Below are 18,277 nucleotides of genomic sequence, written 5' to 3'. Positions count from 1 at the left end.
TATACTAGCCCATGTTAGTCATTATGGAGCATTATGGGATATGTAGTATGAAAATAGTATACATACACTTTTTTAAAAAGAAAGACTGGTGTGATCTTATAATTTACATTTCTTATTCATGTTAAGTCACATGGGCAATTTAAATTAAAGTCAGTGTTTGGAATGTTTCCAAACCAATGTCAATTATTGGTGGGTATAGTACCCTACTCATCTTTGTTGACTTCGCAGCTGGTACTGTTATAGTCACTCTAAATGCACGTGGAGGTCCTCTCCAAAGTTCATGCCTCTCGGTATTTTTGTTCGCAACCGGATGATCAGACGGGACTCCATTTGTCGCAATTTCCTAACAGAATCACCACCTCTCTCTGTCTTGGTTAGCATTTTCAGTCCATAAAATCTAGTGAAAGTAAGAAATAACAGCAGAGAAAACCTAACAAAGGATGAACGAAAAGCTATCACTTCTCTCATGGAGAATGGGAAAATCACAATCAAACCCGCCGACAAGGGGGGGAACATTGTAATAATGGAAACTTCCGATTATATCATGGAAGCCATGAGACAATTGAATGTACAACAAAATTATTCAAAACTGACGTTCAATCCAATGACTAACATGCTTAAGGAATTAAAAAACCATCTAGACGAATGGCACAAACAAGGATTAATCAATGATGAGGAAAAGAAATTTCTAAATAATGACTATCCAGTGATGCCCTGCATCTACTTTTTACCAAAAATTCACAAGACACTAATAAATCCACCGGGGAGACCCATTGTGTCTTCGTGCAGCTCCTTGTATGAGAATGTCTCTAAATATGTGGACACCTTTTTAGCTCCGATTGCTCAAAGCATGTCCTCCTACATTAAGGATACTGGGGAGTTCCTGAGAATCATTCAAGATGTAGTATGGAGTGAGGAATATCTTCTAGTCACAATTGATGTGGTCTCACTTTATACATCGATAAGACACAATGTAGGGATGGAAGCCTGTCAATACTTCCTGAAGCAACGAAGTATCACCAAACTGGAACATACAAACATGCCCCTCTTGCATATGTTCTTATGTCTTCCAACTGGGAGACACACGTTCTTACCAACCCTTGACAGAAGACCCCACGCCAAGACTAACAACAACTATTGGGCACATCGTAGAAGAGGCACTGGCAGAGGGCTGGATAACTACCAAAGAAGCAGCCTACCTGACTACTCCACATCCGGTCAAACCGTACTTCTATGTCCTGCCAAAGATCCACAAGGCAATTAGACCGCCGCCTGGCAGGCCAATAATCTCAGGGATCGGGTCGATACTAGAACCCCTATCGACGTTCGTTGACGTCTTCTTGAGACCAACGGTCAAATTGATGCCCACTTATCTTCAGGACACGAAGGACTTACTCCGACTTCTTCCTGATCTTGATTTCAATATTTTGACAGATCATTTGGTATCCTTTGACGTTGAGTCACTTTATACCTCCATCCCTCAGAATGAAACTCTAGAGACGATTGAAACTCTGTTAAGTGAACAAACTTTGGATTCAATAACACCGATTTCACTGATCATGAATCTGGCTACTATAGCTATGAAAGAAAAAAATTTCGAATTTGAGGGCCAGTGCTACCTACAGATATCTGGGACGAGCATGGGCAGCGTTTTCGCGCCGAGCCTGGCGAACCTTTATATGCACAAGTTCGAACAAGACCATGTTCTGAATATTGAAAATCCGTTTCTAACATCGATACGCTCATGGAAAAGATACATCGATGACATCTTGGTGATTTGGCGTGGAGATGAATCTTCTCTCCGCGCGTTCCACGGTTGGCTGAATAATCGGAATAGTTTCCTACGCTTTACACTGGAAAGCAGTAAACACTCTTTGGCATTCCTGGACTTGTTGATCACTGCGACACCACAGGGCCTCAAATCGGAACTATATAGAAAGCCCATGGCCCGCAATTCCTTATTACAGTACACCAGTTGCCATCCCAAGTCCTTACGCGACAACTTACCGTATGGACAGTTTCTGCGTGTACAGCGGAATTGTACCACCAAAGAAGATTCGATAAAACATTCCGAAGATCTGGCTTCGAAACTTGCTGAACGGAGCTATCCTAAGAAACTTATCAAGTGCTCAATGAAGAGAGCAGCGAATAATAACAGGGAAGCTCTACTGGAACCACCGGTCTCTAAAGAAAAGAACGAAAGGCTGACATTCGTGAACACTTTCAGCACAAGATCTAATGCAATCCAACGCATAGTCCGGAAGCACTGGAGGATCTTGAACACCGGTAAAGATTCTCTGGCACAACCGCTTTTTGCTTTCGAAAGAGCAACTAGCTTAAGAGATAAGTTGATACACACCAGACCCCCACCTAAGGAGATCCATCAAGTGGGCACAATATGGAACATGCCACCAGTGACAGGACATCATCCATGTGGCAACTGCGCCGCGTGTCCGCAGACTAAACATACCACATCAATCGATATAGGAACTAACCGTCCCTGGGAACAGATGCGGTTCACAAACTGCAATAGTAGCAATCTGATTTATCTCATCACCTGTCCGTGCTCACTGAGATATGTCGGAATGACCACCCGAAAGATCAGAACGAGGATTTCGGAACATAAGAGCACAATAAGGTGCAAAAAACAAGCAACAAGGTTGACGAATCACTACATCCAAGTAGGGCACAAACCTACGGAGTTCGAATGGACTGTATTAGAACAACCTAACATCCCCATGCACATCACAGACATATCCAAACACCTGTTCAAAATTGAGCAGAAATGGGTGTATAAACTTAATTGTGACAAATTGGGGCTGAACGAAGACATCCCATGGATGACACTGTAGAAGTATCACCTTACGATTTCTCATAAAGATTTCATGAACGGTGAAATGGCTTGAATATGATCTGGCATACATTTGACCGGCCAACCTGCTAGTATCCTGACGATTAAGTGGAGTAACCCCACTAAATGATTCCAAGAATAACTAACCATATTGATTAAGATCTGTAATAACAGCTACTTCAATTTTACAATGCCATGAACCTATCTGTCTCTTAATAATGTCCGCGGCGATATTTGTAAAGAGGCATATGAAATGTCCTTGAACATATTCCTCAACATCTGTTAAGCTTTCACCAATAGTACCCTATCGATACTTATACCGGAGTAACAGTTTCCTTAAGAGCACGTACGATTTCTATCAGGCTCAAATTTTAGAATAGACACGCTCGGTACACCATGGACTACCATTCCCATGAGCGAGTGTAGTCCAAACATTCTTGACTCTTGCGAAGATGCTAAGCGTGTTTTATACTACATTTCCCAGAGACGGGTGTAGTTTTAACAGTCGCGCGGTTGAGACTACCTTTCCCAGAGGCTTGTGTAGTTCCAGTAGTCGCGCGTCTGACCAATCATGAGCGCGCAGAAAACAATAAGGAAGTGTTTGTCCTCCCCCGCGGCACCTCCCCAAACAGCCCGGCCGGCTGTCTGAAGTACCGACGGAGAGGTAAGGGTGCAGGAGAAATCCTGATTAACTCCTTACTTACATGATGCGATGATTGCAGTTGGAAAACGAAGGGTCTTCTAACAGAGTGAGCGCGCGCGGGCATGTATTAAGATAGTTGGTTCATTGTTGGCTTGGTTTCAACACCTACGAGCTAAGCCTTTGCTACTAAAATTCAAAAGAGAAGCCTGAAGGCGATAACTTTAATTCATGAGTAGATCGTTCAGGATTAATGGCAATATATATTTTGCAATATATATGATGCATCATGATGGCCATAAATACACAACTTGGCTATCGAGCAGACGTTTTGATATAAATGTCATACCTGACGCCATAGAATTATATTTGCTAAACCATTAAGAATGTTAAGAAACTTGACCCCTGTGGATGTGCTGTTTAGCATCCCACAGGCTGTGACTCTGCACTGGCTTTACCCGACACGGGTTTTTTAACTCTGACTTTTATATTCTCTGTACTACAGAGCGGTGCTTCATTTTCCTGAGCTGTTTGCCAGGTGAGGTGAGGCTATTCCCCTTGCAAATTAAGGTGAGGCATTGATTACGCATACAATGAAATTTAAAAATAGGGTCATTTGACCATGATGTGGTACTAATTTGATTTCAGTAATGTCTCTTGTGTAGCCCTTACTAACGAAGGTGTTATAATTATTTTTCTATATCTCATTTCATGTGGATATGCTGGCCTAATTACAACCGGACACTTAAAGGAGGAAAATGGAAGTGTACAGGTGACACTTTTTTCTGTTCACGAATGTCCTTTTCACTTATTTAAATCACATAAGCAGTAGCAATTAAGTTTATGGGTCCTGAGGAAGCGGCAGGTATAGTAAATGACCGTAGTCCGCAGAAACATGTCGACCAGATCACCCAGTCAGAAGGTATTTGTTTGAACCACCTGACTTTCTTGCACTATTGTTGTTTTTAATATTGGAGGTGCATGACCCCAGAATAAAGTGAATATAGTATGCACTATCCAATCTTACACTTTATATTTTTCTTTCACTTATTATTTATGCACTGCTCTCAGTTACGAACAAAAAACACCTACCAGACATCTCTTACACTACTTATCTCCTATATACCTGTGGGGATAGAGTGGTGGTCAAACTACTGTGGAGTAGACCAGATGATGTACTGGGCGACTAGGAACGAGTAACTGATGGACATTTTTCACAGTGGTTAAATGTTCGAAGAAGGTACATCTGGGGCACTCGTGACGCGATTGGTTTGAGTATGCATTCTTCACAGAGGAGCCAGCACCAATTTTGGGTAACACTAAATGAAGTTACATGTGACAGATAAATGTGTGAAGCTGTGGGAACGTTTGAGACGCTACGCGCCAAGAATGATCCTGGGAGGTGCAAGGATCCTTCTTTCTTGCTCCTCCAGAGCAAAATAAGATCCACTGATTGTAAGCTCCACAACCCTGTGCACACAAAACACTGCTGCATGGCATTTCACATCATTAGAAACAGATATTTATTTGACGTAGAGGCCAGAGTACATGTGACGGACTTCACTCGCTCCTAGTGACAGCCTCTAGCATGGCACCACCGGCATATACAGAGTGCTGCCTGGCAGACGTCACCAGGGGCCTATAGTACTGCATTTTGGTGAAAACACAGTGTACTGCATGGTACACGCTATTAAGGACTTTTAGTGATGGCCTGTGGTACTGTGCCTTCCGTTAATATACAGCTTGATGCCTGGCAGGCGTCATTAGTAACTTTAGGCGTTATTTATTTGGTTATTTTTTATTTATTGTGGATCATTTATTTGTTTATTTAATCATTTTTAAATAGCAGAAACACTACCCAATACAATAGAAAATAGAAAAAGAACGTTATATAAGGTGCATGATTATCGTTACATAGGACAGAGTTGCAGTAGGCAACAAATATGGTTATAGTAAAAAGGAATATAAAGAAGGGACCCAACCACTAGATGGCGGAATAATGCACAGTATGTGAATCCAGAAAAGATTCATGCTGCAAAAATATCTCTCTCTTTCCTTGGCAGAAAGGTAATGGATTAATCTCACTCTGGTCCATTTCTGCAGCTCAATAAATGGTTTCTATTGAGAACAGCAATTCTGCTGCTGAAGCAGTATTTCCTTATGTGGTGAATTAACTCACTGTCAACCCCTAACTTTAGCATCCATGATAAAAACTCTTTTCCAATTTAACAGATTTCAAGTTTTGTGCCCCGACGTTCATTTTGTTTTTTTTCCCGTCAGAATACAATCAGAAGAGGAATGTCAATTAACATTGGTAAAACTCAGATCTTCTGTGCTCCTGGTGTCAGAAAGATAACACACAACCATGATATTCCCCTCATGGAGAGACCTTTGCATTGTGTAGATGTATACAGCACTAAAAGTGCTGATGCAGCGTTGAAGCACTTTGCTCCACAGATTAGCTTGATACCCATTCGCACAGTTAATTGTATGTGTAGCCCTTAATGGTATTTTCTGTAATATCATTTGAGTTACTATAAAGATTAGTTGCATGCTATTTCTAGGTGAGAGGAAAATTACAGCCAGATGTATGAATATATCAGACCATAATACACTGGTCACAAATTGCAACCGTTATTTTTGTGACCAGAAAAGATTTTTATGAACTGAACTATGAACATAGGTTGTTTCCTAAAAAATTGAATCGTAGTGGGATGGAATCGGACCTATCTTATGAACATCATTGAGGGAAGATTTGACATTGTGACTTACTACAATTGGAGGTCATAACAAGGTTGGTGGCCTGCTGAGTTTTAATAAAGTTTGGCACCACCCGACGGCATGAGGTACTGCTGAAAAAGTTGCGGATCCAGTCTTACGCCGGAAGGATACTCAAAAAGTGACAAATCTGCGGCTAGAAGGCTTTATCAGTAAAATAGATTTCAACACTCAGTACTTCAAAATTTTAAAAGCCCTAATTAAGAAAACAATAAAAAACTAATAAAAAAAAACATTTAGTGTGCAAATGAGTCACTTCACTAGCCAGGTGGCCAAAAATCCAAAGTACCTGCAGCGATTCAGACACAATACTTATCATTATTATTATGGTGATTAGTATAGTGCTTATCTACCAAAAAACGTATCCCGGCACTACCCTCTTCAACGAACCAAGGATGAGAAGTACTCACAGTACAAGTTATGGAGAAGGAAACAGCCAGGTATTTAGCTGCTTCAGAAAAACTGTGAGCAATTTACAGGCTCTCAGTGAATGTGGCAAATGATTCCAGAGCTTAGGGCCAAAGAAAGCAAATGCCTGGCCACCCTGGCGAGTCTTCCTAAACCTAGGAACAATTTCCAGATCTTGATGGCTGGATTGGAGAGCGCTGTTTGGAAACTAGCCAGATACCAACGGTCTCGGATGTAGTATACTTGACATAGATGACACAGTATTGAAAAGATCTTAAGTGTTTCTAATGGTAAAAACCTAACAAGTATCATTTCTAAATGCTATTTAAGAATCACTTCCCATTTACACATGCAACAATAAAAATGTACATCCTCAAATTTTGTGTTTATGGTAAACCAAAAGTTGATATTTAATTCATTGATTTTATCCAAAATAAGGCTTAGCTTCATATTATTCAGCAAGCTGCCATTGAAGCTTTTAAGTCCCACTAAAATAATGAAGCTTTATAGATAAATTCAATGCACCTAATCTCTCTATATAATTAGCACAATAATCCCCCAAAAATATAAACGTTTGATGAATTTGTCAACCCCGCTCATAAATACAAAAATAAGCTGAATGTGAACAACGCAGCACGCATCTGTTTAAAAACACTTAGGCAGTGTTTTAGTGCAGTTCCAGGAAACAACTTAAGTCACTATCTTTGAAGTTTCCGCAAACGTTCTCATGTATCTCCAAATATCATTCACAAATATAAATTAAAAATGACAAACGCGTGAGAGATTTGCCAACAGGATCATACACTCCCTTTCATCAACATAACCTCATTGTTGCAAACACAGATAGTTCTTGATACAGGCGGAAAGCCACTTGCAAATCATCATAATAAGTAGTACATTAGAAAGTAAGTCATAAATAAGTGAACAATTATCCTCCTGAATAGCTATCAGAAGTGTGCCAAGACACAAAGTCATGAATATCTCAGTACATTCACAAGTACAAGTATCGTATACATGTTTCTCATGAATAGAATGGTTTCTAAACCTGTTTTTGCTCCAGTTTGCTTCCAGGTTAATCGTTGATACGTCAACAATTGATGAACAACAATAGCAGATGATAAATAAAAGACAATGTAATAAAAACTAATAGCGAATAACTCACCATTTAAATAGTACAGAACTAACAGAATAAAAATACAATTCAAATAATACAAGACACATCCACAATCAAACAAATGTTGATCAAGATTTAAAATAGCTGTGGCACAATCATCCACAAACTAGCAATGCCAAAATACTTTAGTCTTGTAGTCTATGTGAGTTTGAAACAACCAGCACTTGTAAAACAATGTTACAATTGACTTCTGTGAACTCAAATTAACATGCAGCAGAATTCAGTATCCCAGACAAATGTTTTGGGGTCAGCCTTTATCGTACATGTCTCTGCTAGTTTTTAAGGTCAACTAAGTATTGATTTGTAAGCCAATTCAAAAGAAACAAACAAAATCAAAAGATACGTTACAAAACATAATTCTTATTTTTGTACTCATCTACCATGTGGACTCAGTATGAAGTTTCAGAAGCAAAAATTATACAATTTAGAAGATTTTACAAGCATAATCTCCTCGATGTGAGGGCAAGGATATACATTCTAAAACTTAAAAGCACAATCAATGTTGCAATGTGTTTGAATTTAAAGAAATGGCCGTCAAGTGTTGTCCTGAAATCTTTAGTTCAGTTATTGAACTTGGTACCACCACACTTCTTAACTTAAATGACAAGTTAACATTCAGTTGACAGACATTTTAATCTGTAATTTATACCACTTTTGTATTATTGTGTGGATGTACAAATTCTTTCCTTGAACTCACTTGTTACTTTGCTGACATGCAAGACATTTAAATATGTCTGCACTTACCTTTTAAAACCAGCTATTAGACTGCCTCGAAAGGAAATCGCGTCCACAGGACACATACTTGGTGAAGACACTGACAAAAAAAATAAAATTCATTTAGGATTATATATCATTTTACCAGTTTACTGTAATCTAACCCCATCCTAATATGGTAGGTTTCCTCCTTTTGCCCCACAAATGCATCCTCTAGCTCCATTACATTGTACAAGCACAATATTGATACCCTTTGCTTAACTGCTGAACCAGAGACTAACTGAAATATTTTGAATAGCATAAATACTTATGAAACATTGCCACTCTCTTGAAAGCAACAAGGTTGTCACAGAACAAACATCGAAGAATAATGAAATACAAAGGCCTGGTTAAACTATCAAACACTAAATGCCCTAATTCACAAATGTTTACTTGGTCGTAAACATAGGTTTACAACCAAATCTACCAGCTTTACCCTGCCAGAAATTTGCAAAAGATTTCTTGCAGGCATAAACTCATTTACATATGTGAAGATTGTTGTGTGTACAGAGTTCTCTTCACCCATATATCACACTCAAGGGGTGGGAACATTGGAGTACCAAGCATAGATAAAGTTTGGATGTTTGTGAACACCCATTCACATACTTCGCTCATTCCTCTTTTAACCCTGGAAACAATAGGACTTTTACTCTAAGCACGGATGATATAAATCCTCTTCGAGAGTGGGAAGGATAATGGATCACCACAAGATTTGGTGAGGGTGGAGGAGAATGGCTTTCTACACATCTGTCCATGTCCTCTTTTGGGCAACTTGGAAGATAACCTTAGCCTCTTTCACGATTGGCTGGTAGCCAGACTTGAGATCTTAATCCCCGAAAAAAAGCTTAAATCAGGTGACCGTAGAGCGTCGGCCCCTTGGTTCACCCCCCAATTAAGAGGGCAGGGCTGAGAGAGTCTGGAGACGGGCCTATGACCCAACCGAGAAAATGAAGCTTCGAGTAATAACTAAAGCCTATCACCAGTCAATCTGGAGTGAAAAAAAGGCTTATTTCGAGCGTCGTATCGATGAGGCAGAAAATGGATGCAAGGAAATTTTTAAAGTTGTTCTGGATTTCACCTCTCCAGCCACTTGTACACCAGCTCATACTCATTCAGAAGTATGGATAAAACAGCTTGCAAATTTTTTTGTAAATAAAATCACTACCATCCAAGCCTCTCTTTTCCATCCTAGCTCTCGGTCGGTTGTTGATCCTTCATCCCCCCCCGTTTAGGGAGGATCCTGGCCCTTCTCTTTTACAGTTTCCATACCTATGCCTTGACACATCCTTAGAGCTTTTGTCAGGCCTGAAATCAGGCTCTCCACTTGACCCGTGCCCGGCTAAACATCTGGGGAAGGTGGCACCTGCCCTAAATGCTTTGTTGAACCCTCTTCTAAATTCTTCATTGTCAACTGGAGTGGTTCCGGTGGCATGGAAACATGCCTTGATCCTGCCATTGATTAAAAAGCCCACCTTGGACCCCCTCATCCATGCCAACTACAGGCCTATTTCCCTTCTCCCTGCTCTGGCGAAAGTGGCCGAGAGATTTGCCTATCGAACTATTTCCAATTTCATCGAAGGAAATGACCTGTTGCATGATACGCAATCTGGGTTTCGTGCAAACTTTAGCACGGAGTCGGCTCTTCTCGAGGTCACAGATGCCATCAGGGAAAGACTCGACTCTGGGGGAAGGGCCATGTTGGTCATGTTGGATCTGTCGGTGGCTTTCGACACCGTTCCTCATGATCGCCTCCTCATAAGACTCTGGGAGAGCGGCATTCGGGGAACGGTGTGGAAATGGCTTAAATCCTTTCTGGCCGGCAAACGATCTGGGCGCCACCATTTTCCGCTGATATGGCTCCGCTAGAGGTAGGGGTTCCGCAAGGTTCCATTCTTAGCCCCATGCTATTTAACATCTTTATGGCACCTCTGGCGGGAGTCGCGGAATCCTTTGGCGCCCAGATCGTATCCTACGCCGACGACACCCAGCTCCTTTTCACTTGTGATAGGGGTGGGGCATTCGACGGCGTAAAGATCAGGGACTGCCTTAGTGCAGTCTTGAGTGGTTCAGGTGCAATGGTTTAAAGTGCAACTCCGACAAGTCGGAGCTGCTCTTCTTTGGATGCACCTGTGAACCAGATTGGAAGGCTTGGTGGCCACAAGATCTGTTCCCTCCTGACAATGTCTCTCTCAAGGCAAAAAATTTGGGAGTGATCGTGGACAGTGAACTGTCCTTTGGGCCACATATCTCGTGTCTCTCAGGCAAATGCTTTGGCATTTTGCGAATGCTGAGGAAGTTTCTTCCTCTGGTGTCTCACCAGCACAGGAAGATTATTGTTCAGGCCTTGATCGGATCTCGACTGGACTACGCAAACGTTCTTTTCTTGGGTTTACCAAAATATCTTCTGAACCGTTTGCAAGTAGTCCAGAACTCCGCAGCTCGTGCTATCTATGGACTGCCGAGAAGAGCAGGAGCTACGGTTTTACTGAATTCTTTACATTGGCTACCGATCGCCAAAAGAATTCTTTTAAAGTGTCTGACTTTTGCTTTTAAAGCTCTACATGGAACTTGTCCTAAGTACATAGGGAAACGCCTCTCCCTCTATGTACCTAGTCGATCTCTGAGATCATCTTGCCTATCTAAAATGACAGTCCCAGTAATCAGGCGTGCAAGGATTGGTGGTCGATCCTTTCGCTATTTAGCCCCGAAGGAGTGGAATGAACTACCACTCTCTCTCAGACAGACTCCCAATCTTCTTACTTTTAGAAGAGAGCTAAAAACGTGGCTGTTCACGAAACAAATGTGATCCCTCTCTTGTGTCTGCTTTTAAGTTGTTGTGTTGTTGTTTACTAGCTGCTCTTTCTTCACCAAAGCGCCGGGATGCTCCTCGGAGTCGCCGAGCGCTATAGAAGAAATAAATTAACATAACATAACATAACATTTTCCCCACAGAGAAAAAAATCGTTTTCAAAGGAGATTCTAATTCCCCGTGTGGAGCTCCACACTATGGAGAACTTCACATAGCGAGAATAGGATCCCAATGGGAATGTCACAAGTTCTTCTCAGAAAAATTAGTGGTACCTGTGTGTGGCACAGCACTCCAGTCATGCTTCTGTGGACATGAGTGAATTACAGCAAGTGTGAAAATGACGTCTTCCAGGAGGTGGAGATACTTGCTTGTAATTTTGAGGCTTCCTTTGAGAATCGAGCCCCATGTTCTTTAAACTAAACAGTTTCAGGATCAGTGTATTTAACTCTGAAATTGCAAGTATTACCCTCATGCTTATCTCACAACAATCGAGGAAAATGTGATCCATGGGACTATCCTTCCAACCACTAAGCACTGCTTTATGGAGAGGTCTTATGTATGTATGTCTGCACATGGTATTTCTATAGCGCAAACCTAGCTAAAAGACAGCGGAGTTCTGTACAGTATCAAAGACGAGAATTAAGTCAACAAGTGATAGGAGAGGCAGCTGGGTTGTGGACAGTTAATGCATTAGGATTGTAAAGCTAATACCAAGTGTGCCAAAGTGTCTGCTATTTAGTGGCCAATTGGTTACGTAGAATTGTTTTAATACAATTGTGAGAAAAGTGCAAAGGAAAGAAATGTATCAGTAAAAACTGAGGTTTGCAAAAAAATCTAAGACATGATGTCTATAAAAGCAAACAGCAGGAATCTGCAAAGCCCTTATTCTGCACTATACATTTGAGCTACTTTAGTGTTTTAAAGGACACAATCTGCTTTAGGAGGCATTCTACAAATATTGTGTAATCATTCTACGAACACAACTGTAGTAGACAAAAGAAAAAGCATTCCTCACATGAAATTATGCATTTCTGTTTATTCTGCTCATACCACAATAAAATTGAGACAAATTATTTTTTTTGTTTAAACAAAATAAAAATACCAAAACAAGCAGAATTAATCTCCGTGTGCTCAGCTGCGACTGCTGATTTGCAGCCTAGTTTCCCTAGCAACAAACAGGTCTGCAGAAATCAAAAGAGGTTAACAGTGAAGTGGAATGAAACAGAATGGCCTATGAGGTAGGAGGGATGTCTTGTGCCCAAATTTTTCACCTAATGTTTCATAGCATGCTTACTGTCTATATGTTATATGTGAGGACTTGCATAATCAACACCGAACGGCTTGCTTAACATGGAGAGGCTTGCTTCACTATCTTCGTATGTCTACTTTTAACCCAGGTCTGAAAAGAAATTTCCAAAGATGTGTTTTAAAAAAGATAATGATACATCACTTGTTTGATACGGAAATAGTGCCTAGGCTCCGAACCTTCTATTAAGGCCATACAAATGGTAGAAAGTAATCCTACAGATGATTCTAACAAAACATGAGCAAGAGTATGACCAGGTTTGATTTATTGCTTAAGTGTGTACAACAAGTAGTCGAACTATGGACACTTGAAAAGATTAACAATTAAATCGTTTTATTGTGTTCCCTTTTTTGTGTAATGTCTATCCTGGATTAAACCAATGAATAATCCTTGGGCTTACTGAGTAAATGATTCCAGCACATTAGGGCCACCTTCTGGCCAGCTCACATGGAAAGACGAGTCTGTGAGGTTTTAATATACCGAAAGAGTTCCAAGAGATGTAGGTAAAGACGCAAAAGACAATTCAGAGATATTAAGAATCTTTAAATATTAGTCTAAGAACAGCAAAAGGGTCCTCGACTGGAATTATCAGAATCGGATTAAACATAATAAATTCCAGTAGTCAAATGTGTGCTTTACTGGTGTACATGAAGTGTCATAGATATGCTTTGCCTTCACACTGTGTTAAGTTAGCATGAGCTTATTAGAAGTTTAATCGCAATTTTACCTTTCTGCTGCTTCTGCACACAGCACATATTGTTATTAGAGCTTCGAGCCTAGTAGAATATTTTGCTTCACACAAGAATAATATGTTTTGCTATTGTATCAGCTTTGCTTGGTAAGCTATGTCTGAACAGTGAGTGCCGAGGCCTTCAAGGTTATTTCAACACAGTGGTTGTTGTGAGGTCTGATCTTTGCACGATCTAGACATAACATATATGCAGCTGCGGCCAACTCTGGCTTTAGGCGCGTTTGATATTGCACTCTGCAGAGCATGCAAACACACTTGATGATTCTTCGCATGCAGAGAGCTGGTGGAAGATGATGTGATCCCTTTCCACTAGGATCAGAGGTATGGGGCCGCCCTTCTAAAACCCAAAGAGACCTTCTTTAGATATAATATAATATACTAGCAAGGGAGGGTAAGACTTAGGTGCCATTTAGCCTTCTTCCCTTTAGCATTTTAACATGCGTTCTCCCTTTGTATTTTATGGACTAGTAACTATGCTTATAACTTTGATTCTTATAATATGTTTGCTTGTATTAGCTAAGATACTGCGCTTGAGAACACTGCATTAGAAATAAACATTTCAAACTTGCACTTGTCTTCATTTACTCCTCGTTCTGGATTGATATGCTGGTATATCGAAAGAGTGTTCATGTGTTCCACGTTACCTGAGGTGTTCTAAGTCCATGTTCTGGGTTGTCTAAACATTGGGAATTTGTAAGAACCGATGAGACACTGATTGCTAGTCTGGTAGGGGATTTTGGGTACTAAGGTGAGTTTTGGTACACCCTAATTCACTGAGGTTCCAAGTCTCTATGCACAGTTCTGTGTGAGAGCAGGATCCCTGCGACATGGCGCCCAACCGTTGGTGGTCTTATTACATGGCACTTGAGTAGTGCTTCTATCAGTCCTTAACCCCGTTCGCTATTGTTTCTGGAAGACAGTGGTGTCGGACAAACCTACCTATAGTTATATAGGTCTATTCAAGCTTGATTCTTTCTAAAACGGTTTCCTTGAATTGCTACCCAGTTGTGCTACATAGTTTTTTTTTTGTACCACTTTCTTACTGTGTCACTATGGCTAATGCCGTTGATATTCCGCAGCATAGTCGGATTGCGGTTCGCAATCATTTGCAGACTTATAATGTCCCCGTGGATGGCATGGCTGTGATCATGGTGGTGAGTGCGGAAGTAGCTTACCCATACGAAATGTTTTACTCATGGGTGACCTTCCCGGCTGTGAATGCAAATACTAATGTGTTCGACACGTACACTCCCACTGCCATGCCACAGGAATATGTTCCCTATAGGACATAGGAAGTTCCTATTAATGCTTGGCAGCACTGAGTTTGGTTTAATGGCGCCCCCCACCCCACTCTTTGTTAACTCCGAGGTTAGGTCCTTTGTCCATTCCAGGCACAACTTGGCCTGTTTTGGCTGGATTTACACCGCATCCTCAACAAGGGGCGTGTCCCCTTGCTGATTTAAGACGATCTCATCTAGTTGCAATTAGCGTGATTAGGTCGTTAGTGAAGTACATTACCCGCAATCTCCCGGGCGGGGCCCCAGGTGTTGCGGCGCTTCCAGCCGGACAGGGCGGAATGAAGCTCAGTCCTGTGATGGTGAACGCAGTCATGGTAAGCGACCCCAGAATAAGGATGATTTTCCTTTTTGGCTTGCCGAGAAGTTTGACCAGCTGGAAGCAGTATTTCCTAACACGACTACTGGTGAAAAACACAGGATTCTGACAATTAGCATGCCAAAAGACTTGGTCCCAGAAGCTGGTGACTGTGAAACTTGGGGTAAGATCTTTGAAGCAGTGTATATGAGGTGCTTCGGCACACCGTCAATGACTGTCCTTCCAACGGTCCTTAAGCGTGTTCAAGATGAGCACGGACCCGAAGCAGCGGTTGAATTGGGTATGCGCCTATGCGGCAGTTTTGACGTAGTTTCCGATCTCGTAGTTGCGAATGTCAAGGGAGATGCAGTGAACTTTCAGGTGTATAATGCTTTGCAGGCTGTACCCGATGTCGACAAACCCCGACAGTTACCAAGAATTATTGTGGCGGCTTTTAAGACCGTAGACCGTAATAGTTTGGGACTCAAGCCTTTCTCAACAAAAGAGAAAAAGCAACCCCAAGGGCAGAAATCAGTGACTGACGACCAGCCAAGAGCTAAGTAGCAAAGTTGGCCGAAAAAACAACAAAAACAGGGTAAGCAACAACAGCAGAAACAGGAGTCTCATCCTGCATCTCCAGTGCTTGCACCTACAGAACGTAATTATGACTTGCGCGATTGGGCGACGATAAAATCACCTGATCGTTTTCAGGTTTCTGAACAACTCTCTCCTCGTTCTTTTCAGGAATCATCGGCCTCATCAACCGGTGGTGGAGGAGGCGGCAGAGGTCGGGGTGGCCAACAGGGACGCGAACAGCCCCGCCCGAAAGACGGTAAAGGCAAGCAGGACGATTCAACACCGAAAAGACCCCAGTTTCAGAAAAAGAAAGATGCCGCTTTAACAGCGAGATATGCCACAGATAGTGAGAGCGCAGCTTCGGAATCAGACATGGACTCTGACCTTGCTGGACAGCGCGGCGGAAATTACGATAGTGCAAGAGGCTCTGCGTCCGCTACTGAAGGGGACAGCGACTGACCGATACATTGTTGTGGAGACAGCTGACACTAGAGTAGCTCCCCCTGATAGACTTTATGAAATAGTCCTTTTAGTTGAAGGTGACATACAACGTACCATAAAAGGGGTATTTTGGGAAAATCTTACGACTACCTATGACATTTTGTTAGCGGAGGCTGACTGGCCCCCACCTTTTGGGCTCGCAGCTCCGAGAGGGGAGGAGGTGATCCTCCCTAGTTTTGCGCTCACTTTCTCGAAGGAGCGTGCGCTGAATTTTGCGGAAGAGTGGGCTACAGCCCTTGCGCCGGCTCTCTACCGTACACACTGTGGTTGGGATAAAGTTTCCCCACACCACGAGATTCCCTTACGGTCTATGCCACAGCCTCAACCTCAATATCCCATCAGACGCGAAGCTAAGGCTTCCGTTGCGGAAATCCTTGAACAATTAGAATATCAAGGTGTAATTGAAACTTGTGTATCACCGATGAATAACCCTCTTTTTACTGTGACCAAGCCAGACGGCTTGTTCTGTTTGGTATTGGAATACCGGCATCTTAACTCGCATTGTCGTACCTGTGCAGTACAGAATACCCACGGCTCTGCTTTAATGGATGGTCTTGTGCGTAAACGGTTTAAAACCACACTTGATATTTCCAATGGTTTTTTTGCCCATAATTTAGATGGTCTAAGTTCCCAATGGACCAGTTTTACAAGTGGCGGCAAACAGCGCCAATACAAACGTTTGCCAATGGGCTAGAAGAACAGTCCAGGCGTGTTTGCTGCCCGCATTGTGTCTCTCTTAGAGAGAGTGGACACGGATGCGTGTTTGTATGTGGATGACATCCATCTCACAGACGACGAGCTTTGGGCGCATCTGTGTTGCGCTGTCTGCATAATTTGTAACTTTGCGGACTTTGGTTACAAATTCAACTTTGCAAAGTCTCACATTGCAGTGTACACAGTGTTGTTCCTGGGCTATGAGCTCAACAATGAAGGTCGAGGATTGGCTCCTCACTTCTTGGAGAAATGCGCACAATTACACGCTCCTACAACTCTGAAAAAATTACAGTCCTTGCTGAGATTTTTGAATTTCGGGCGTACATATATTCCTGAATATGCCCAGCTTATCAAGCCTTTGTATGCGTTGATACAACCTACTTTTACCAAATCGTGCTGGCTGCCAGAACACTCAGCTATTTTGCAATCTTTGCAGGCTGATCTTTTAGAATCTAAATTCTTACTGACTTGTGATAACCACACCAACCTGGTGATAAGAATCATCCCTGGGGCGGTGGGTTTCACTTACCTTACTTTTAACGAAGGAGACACAGTACCTTTTGCTTACAAGTCACACTTGTACACTTCGGCTGAAATGCGGTTTTCCTCTGTGGAAAAAGTTTTGACAGCAGTGCAGATGGCGATTCTTAAGGAACGTGCACTGTCGCAGGGAAAAAGCATGTTGGTTGTTACCCCATATCCTGCAGTAGAGGCAGTGACGAGAGCCAGTTTACCAAATTCTAAAGTTTTGCACCCTCTGTGGATACAATGGGAAGCATCATTCACATCTCCTGATGTCACGTTTATTTTTTATGCCTCCTTACAGTCGCAGGAGTTTTTGAAATATGAATTTGTTCATCCTGCACCTTTGGCTATGCGGCCTTTGGAGGATTTCCATTGTATCATTTACACTGATGGTTCAGCGCAAGTTGCGCATGGGTCCAAACACGCATACGTTTCTGCTTGCGCCATTGTGGTAGGTGCCATGGTGAATGGTGAGTTCAAGTCCAGAGTCGTGCACACGCAGACTCTAGGGGACTGCACCGCACAATTGGCAGAGCTTCGTGCTCTGATGCTTGCATTGGAGTACGCTGATTCTAATGTGACAACTCTTATTGTAAGTGATTCTTACTACTGTGTCCAGTCTTACAATGACAACCTGTTCTTTTGGATTCAGAATGATTTTCGTGATTCTAAGGGTAACACAATAAAACATAAAATGATCTGGGTCCGAGTGGTTGAGCGTAAAGAGCAGTTGCCACTCGTGTTTGTAATTCACAATTTAGGTCATCAGCATGTGGGAGTCCACGCTGTTGGCAATTCGTTGGCAGATGAAACCGCGAAATCAGCAGTATCATCATATTTGGTTGCAGCAGTTACACGGTCCAAAAGTAAGATTGATGATGATATCTTGGCAGCTGTT

General features: G+C 42.0%; 1 protein-coding gene across 1 annotated transcript in view; it reads right to left on the bottom strand.

The window, feature by feature from the left end:
• LRPPRC (leucine rich pentatricopeptide repeat containing) overlaps window positions 1-18,277 on the bottom strand; it is an 848,306-nt gene that overhangs the window by 565,466 nt on the left and 264,563 nt on the right. Inside the window, exon 14 of the mRNA XM_078649683.1 lies at window positions 8,596-8,665. Within this exon, the coding sequence (XP_078505809.1) occupies window positions 8,596-8,665 (70 nt within the window). The remainder of the gene's footprint in view (window positions 1-8,595; window positions 8,666-18,277) is intronic.

Source organism: Lissotriton helveticus, chromosome 6 (assembly GCF_964261635.1).
Source record: "Lissotriton helveticus chromosome 6, aLisHel1.1, whole genome shotgun sequence".
Taxonomy (NCBI): domain Eukaryota; kingdom Metazoa; phylum Chordata; class Amphibia; order Caudata; family Salamandridae; genus Lissotriton; species Lissotriton helveticus.
Note: the sequence above shows the minus strand (reverse complement) of the source record. Positions and strands in the feature narration are given on the sequence as shown.